The sequence below is a fragment of the Podarcis tiliguerta genome, assembly GCF_965153285.1.
Source record: "Podarcis tiliguerta genome assembly, chromosome: 4".
NCBI lineage: Eukaryota > Metazoa > Chordata > Lepidosauria > Squamata > Lacertidae > Podarcis > Podarcis tiliguerta.
This window is the reverse complement of record NC_139537.1, coordinates 52,828,712-52,835,639: the sequence shown is the minus strand read 5'-3', so window position 1 is coordinate 52,835,639 and position 6,928 is coordinate 52,828,712. Positions and strand designations below refer to the sequence as shown.

At 41.7% G+C, this 6,928-nt stretch overlaps 1 protein-coding gene across 1 annotated transcript in view; it reads right to left on the bottom strand.

The window, feature by feature from the left end:
- Nucleotides 1-397: 397 nt before the first annotated feature.
- The window catches only part of IGSF5 (immunoglobulin superfamily member 5), a 39,538-nt gene continuing 33,007 nt past the window's right edge, over nt 398-6,928 (bottom strand). The window contains exon 9 of the mRNA XM_083438779.1: nt 398-1,581. Within this exon, the coding sequence (XP_083294905.1) occupies nt 1,486-1,581 (96 nt within the window). The 3' untranslated portion in view covers nt 398-1,485. The remainder of the gene's footprint in view (nt 1,582-6,928) is intronic.

Genomic DNA, 6,928 nt, shown 5'->3' with positions numbered 1-6,928 from the left:
GAGGACACACAAGCGCACAGTCTGGGAACAAAAAACTCTGCACTACAATATGGCTTGAAAGACGTCTTCTACTGTCTATAACAGAAAGCTTCTTTGGAGCCTATGTGTAATGTGTGGTTGGGGGGGGGTCACAACTGAGGATGGATAAATTGTTCCCTCCCCAGCTCTGACAACCCTTCCTGAAAAAGCTTGTTGATTTCTGTGAAGAAATGTAGATTAAAAGGTGGGGGGAAACTTGCTGCCCAGTTCTTTGCTGAATTAGGCATAGGATTTCAATAAATCAGACAGCTTCCATGAATTAATCTTCCCCAGAACAATGAAATTTACAAAATATAAAATAGCAGATTACTCCAATGTGTTTCCCTCTCTTGAAAACATGCAGAAAGATACACACATGCAACGGAAATTATGTATGTTTTATTTGGGTAATATGGCACCTACAGAGAATTGATTGGGTGGTGGGAAACCTCTTACATTCTATGCAAAGTCTTCAGAAGTCATTGAACAAGAGGGGGGAATTGTTTGTCACACAAAAAAAGTCTTCTGCACTGGGGCATAAATTCAGCTTCTTGGAAACAAAAGCAATTAATTTCAATGAGTTTCACTCCCAAATAAATGCACTTAGGATCAAGTTTGTGTGTATGAGAGAGAGAGACATTTCAAATGTGTTTTATTGATTTTTAAATGTTTCAATATATGTTTTTAATGAGCACCGAAGCAAGACAACCACGCTTTATAAGTTAAATTTAAAAAGTGGAATCAAATACACATTTTTCCTTGGAGCAGTAGTTTGTAATATCTTGGGACTGCTGAGCTCCTGACACATTATTAGAAATATAATTAGAAATATTAATAGCAAGCATTTAAGCTGACAAGCATCACAGCTCTGTATGAGGCAGATTCAAAACTGACTAATTATTGAGACATACGAATCTTCATGAACTCACTTCAGCTTTAGCTTAGGTGGTAATTTCATGCCCCCGTCACTTGTTCAGTCCTGTGATCTGGTAGATATCGCTGGATGTGCCTGATTTTATCTTGTTGCTACATCAGTTCTATCCACTTTGTGTGAGGAATAAAAGCTTCTGGGCTGAGATTAAAAAATGTCACTTTCCCGGTGTGGTAAATACTTTTACTTTCAAAAAGTATCAACAGGATGAAATCTTCTATTGGATCAACCAATAGTTTGAAGGTGCTTTCACGTTTGCTAGAGTTATTCATCACACAAAAGGAGTATTTAAAGGTGGAGGGAGTGTCACCCTTTTTATTCTAAGTGGCAGGTGTAGAAAAAGACAACAGGCAATGCCTCCTTAATTAAATTTCCTCTGTGACTGGTACTTGATGGTTCTCAGATAAAACAAAGGAGAATGCAGATCTTGCAAAGTTGTCAAATCTTTGTGTTGATGCGTCAAAATTCACCAAGAATAGCAAAGAAAGTGCTTTGGAAGATGTGGGACTCGAACAAAGACCAGAGAAAACGATTTCCTATACGTGTGTCACATTTCTGATTTTTCTTGGATTGATTGGGACAGCAGTAGTTCTTGAGGGCTGCACTCCATCATGACGTCCGTTATAAGAAACCTACAAATGCCACAGATAAAAGTATTTTGGTAAAACATTTTGAAATTATATCCATCTCAAGTAGCCTGACCCAGTTATAGTTCGTCATAGCTAAAGCTGTCATCCCAAAACACACTAGACAAGACCTATATTGTATCAGAATATTGTGATATGATTTGGTCAAATTTATAACAAAATAAAGTGGTTGGGTAAATGAAACCAAACCAACAGTTTCCCAGATAATCTTAAACTTGTTCTGACTCAAGACTCAAAATCCAAAAGAAGGAATCAACTTTCAATTCTCTTTCTTCCCCTTTCTTACCATTTTTCTTCTTAACCATAAAAACGTAAACTATAAACAAAAATAAAATGCATGTTGGCCAAATAATAGATCAGGGATGCGACCAAGCTGAGGATCCCAACATGTTAACTGAAAACAATTTTTTCTAACCATCTGCAGCCTTTGTCATAAGCAAAGAACAGAAGTCAGGTAGATGATGAGAGAGCAAAGTAAAATATTGGGCTGCTCATATAGCCTCGGGCACTACAGACTATAAAAGTGAAAACATATTAGTCATGAGTGAAATCCCTGTGAACAGAAAGGACCACAGACTGCCTTCAGCACATATGCACCTTCAAAGTTACCCCAGATTTTGCTTTCATTAAAGAGTGGCATTTTAAGGTAACTATCTCCAAAATGCAAGAGCCATGGTAAACAACAGTTTGCCTTACCTTGTTCATATGATAAAGTGCTTTTATGTTAAAAAGTAGGACCTGAAACCATAGAAAGGTCTACTTACTACATTAGAAGAAGCATGTGATTGCTCCATGTCACTGACAGAGGCAGGGTGCTCCCTGGTGTCCTGGAGCAGGCTGGTAAAATTATCCAGCTATACCATGGTTTTGAAAGATGGCCCAATGCCCCCTACCATTTCAGAACCAGTAGCTTCATTCATCCATTTGTCTTGAAGGATATAGCAAGAAATGAGTTGACTAAATACCAACCAATATGTAAGGTTGGGTTGACTGGACAAAGAAATGTGTCTCTTCATGTCTAGCATCACAACAGAAAGTTGCAAAGATGTAGAAGCAGCCCAGATGAAACTAAGCATGTGCAGCTAGGGCCACTCATCTCAAAACTTGGTTGTGTGCAGCTGATCTTCAGACAGTTAGACAAGGATTTCGGCTACTGCAAGGATTCCATAATTCCTGTTATGACACCTATGAGATGCATGATATGGGCACATCTGTTATTCGGCACAGAGTTGTGAACTTTTAATTTGCCAGATGGCGGCTCCTTAGACACTGATGCTACAGCAGTGTGAGACAAACCAGAGATCCTATCAGTTGTTATGCACTTCAAATAAAAAAATAAGCTGGGGAAATTTCAGGGTAAGAAATTGTGTGTTTACGCATTTGTTATCTTTACTAACAGCCAGAGGTGCTGCTGATCAGTGATACGAGAGCTGCTTCTGCTTCACAACGTCTTGAAGTGAGAGTTTGTACAACACCAAACATTTAATCTGGCTTTGTCATAGAAGATGGGACTCTTACGCCATTAATACTTATGAAGTATTGGGGCACAGGTTCATACACTGATATGCATATGCAAATTTGTATGTATAGATACTTATTGGAAATTAAGGTGGTGATTTAGCCAGTTGTTCACAAGCAAGATGGACTTGCTATGAGCCCCGCTTCCCTCTTCTCTACTCACTGGGCCAGATGGAAGACTTTGACTGCTGCTTCTCTGAATCTCACCTGGTTGAGTTGTCCCAACAGTGGTTTCTGAAGCTGGTTTGTTAAGCCAAACCAGGTTTGTTAGGAACCACAATCTCTGGTGCAGATGACACAAAAAGCTGACTTTAAAGTAAAGTAAAACCAAATGTTCTCCACCTTGCTGCATCAGAGAAGGAGAAGGCAGTGGCAGAGCAACCGATTGGGCGCCAGGGGCACCGTGTGCACCCTGGGCCCATGGGTGGGGCTGGCCAGGGCAGGATGCTTCACGGGGCCTCCAGAGTCTGCCTGCCTCCTCCCCCTCAGTTGCCCTAGAGCTGAGGGAGAGGTGACGGGCAGATCATTTGGGGCAGCACAGAGCCTGCTACCGCCCAAGCTACAGCATCTCTCCCAGAAGAGATGTGTGGCTCGGGTGCACTGCAGGCCCCGCGATGAGTGTCGCTCAGCATTTTGTCACCCCCCTCAGTGGTGACATCCGGGGTGGTCCGCACCCCCTTCCTCCGCCCCTGGGAGAAGGTAAAGCACAATGAGGCTCACAGCAGTTCCCTTCTACCTGAGTATATGTTGCTAAACCATGGTTTAGTGTGGCATACAAACGGGGCCTATATGATATAGGAGTGCAACCAGCAGACAGTCATATGGACTGGCATGCTACAGTAAGCATAAGCAAATACTTTGCAATGCTGCAGATTAAGTATGATTCCGTTAGCGTGTGAGGCAAAGGTGGTCATTTTATTCACTGTGTCTTTTTATGCAAGTCTCCGCTTCTCTTTTGTGGCTAGAAAGGATGCTGCAGGAGAGTGTGGCAGAGAATTGCTAAATCACACACAGCAAATAGAGTTGCTTCAGCTTTCTAGTCCCTGCCTCATCCCTGCTGCACAATGCAGCTGATAACAAACGCTGCTTCAGCACTGCAGCTGGGCTTTGCTCCCAGTTGGAAAAAGGATGGGCAAGTTCACCTTACACAGTGATGCAACAACAGGTCAATCTCCTAAGACCACTACTCTTTTCAGGAGGCTGTGTGAGCCAGTGAGCAGCTTTTAGAACAACTCCAACAGGGTTTCATGACTATGTTCCTCTAAATAAAGTGGTTTCAGCAGATGCTGCACCCTCAGAAGATAATTCACTATTTCTTGAAAACATGAACTCTTTTACTTCCTCTCTCCCCCAAAAATGTGCCCCCCCCCGCCTTTGTATTCCACCATCGTGGCTAGTGGCCAAATCTGAGAAAGATTGTAATGAACTGAACAACATATTCAATTTGGCAGTAATGTTATTGGAAGATTGTTACCGTAAGCCTTTCTGTAAACCATGAGATTATATTTCTGAGTCTTTGTTAGCTCCTCTGCCTACTCTTCCATTCCTTTGTTTCTCTCTAAGAATGGGTGTGTGGCTTTGTTCAGAGTCCTCTGAATACATCCTGGTATGTGCCTGTATTTATTTATTTTTTAAATGTACAGGAACAGCAAATATAAATTTGAGCTGCATGTCAGGTGGTGACTGGACCAAAGGGAGATTTCTGTATTTCTCAGCCTAGGAACTGGGTCACAGACGTCACATTGCTCTCTGAACACTAAACTAAACTAAACTAAACTAAACTAAACTAAACTAAACTAAAATAAAATAAAATAAAATAAAATACTTATCAGCAGCCCTTTGCCTTTAATATTGCATTCAAAACTTGTTTATCATCTGATTGGTAGCCTTTATGTTAAACTCATGTTTACTGTGTTTATTTTAAAATATATCAGACTTCATACAGAACACTCATCCAGATGTTCCATTTATACTTATATGTATTTAGATTTTTTTTTTTACAGGCCAGTTTTCCACCAAATGCTCCTCAAAGCAGGTTATAAAGCATCATATAATAATTTAAAAGTAATATTTATTTATCTTTTAAAAAAGAAACATATTTTCCTTCTAAATCCATTAAGAACTGCATCACAACATCCACCCAGTTGATACTGTACGGTGCAGAACAGTCTCCTCACAAACCATGGCATTTCACCACCATTGTGTCCTCATCTAAGACAAACATTTAACTTTTTGTTCCTGGGACAGGGTGGGCAGATATCTTCTCATTGCAACTGCTTTTAGTATAACTGTACCCTCTCCAGTTTTAATTACCAGTGTCCTTCATTTATCAATACACTATTCTACCTTGATTCATCCTTATTGTAAAGTCAATTGCTGGCAACGTTTTCACTAGACTTTTCATTAAATGGTAACTCAATATTTTTGTTCCTTTTCAAACATTCCCTCTCTCTTCCTCAGCTTCTCACCCATAATTTGTTGAGACAATAGCAGTGATCGTTACCAGGACCAGCCAAAGATATTTGCTGCCTGCAGTAAAGATGCCCCATTTTACCATCACCATGTGTAGACGCTGACCAGCACAGACAATGGGATAGCATCCTCCAACTGGTGGAGCTTACAAGATTTCAGTAGCTTAGGGAGTGCAGGACAGGTTGGGTGGCAGACACACCCCTGCTCTTTGCCAGAGGGAAATGGGCAAGGAGTTCAAGAAGAATGGTGGGCAGGAGGTATTTGCTGCCTGGGGTGATTGCAGCATTCTGCCTAATGGCATGGCTGGTCCTGACCCTTACAAAGCCAAAATTCTGAGGGCTGATCTTTCAAATGCAAGCAGCATAAACCTATCTTGGAAAGCTACATTACCTGCACTGTCCATAGGCACCTGCTTAGCATAAATAATCACTCCCTTCTCCCCTTCTGGTTCCACTCGCTCTTTCTGCCACCTGCATTCACCTCTCCTTGCATGTTGATTTCTCCTCTTTTCCCTTGGCCACAGGGTGACCCATCTTTTCTGGGTTTGGTGCAGCAGTGGCATTTCTAACTAATGGCAACACACTGCCCCCTCAGTAGACTGGGGTCTAAACCACTGAGCTTGCCAATTGGAAGGTCGGCAGTTCAAATCCCCTGATGGGGTGAGTTCCCGTTGCTCTGTCCCAGCTCCTGCCAACCTAGCAATTCGAAAGCATGCCAATGCAAGTGGATAAATAGGTACTGCTGCAGCAGGAGGGTAAATGGCGTTTCCATGCGCTCTGGCTTCTGTCACAGTGTCCCGTTGTGCCAGAAGCAGTTTAGTCATGCTGGCCACATGACCAGGAAAGCTGTCTGGGGACAAAGGCCAGCTCCCTCGGCCTGAAAGTGAGATGAGTGCCGCAACTCCGTAGTCACCTTTGACTGGACTTAACCATCCAGGGGTCCTTTACATTTTTGTTTGTCTAGTGGACCATCTGGCTTTAACGAGTAGTTGGGAACTAATTAATTAATGCGCTATAAGCAAGACACTCCCATCACTCTACTGAATTAAAAAAATATGTCCCTCAACAGAATTCTGTCACCTTCGTCTTCCTCTTGCTTGCTACATTCGTATTGGATCCCTTCTGGTCCTCGCACAAAGAGATTTTGGATCCTTCCCCCACCCTGCTCATTTTGCTTGTCAGCTATTTTCTCCTTCATTCAATAAATCCTAATAGGTCCATTTACAAAAGTGACTGAGTCTCATGATTCCATTTTCCCTTTTAATGCATTAATTTCTCCTTTAATTACTTGTCTAATTTGTTTTATGTTATAAATTCATTAGGACAACGGAGTGGATGTATTT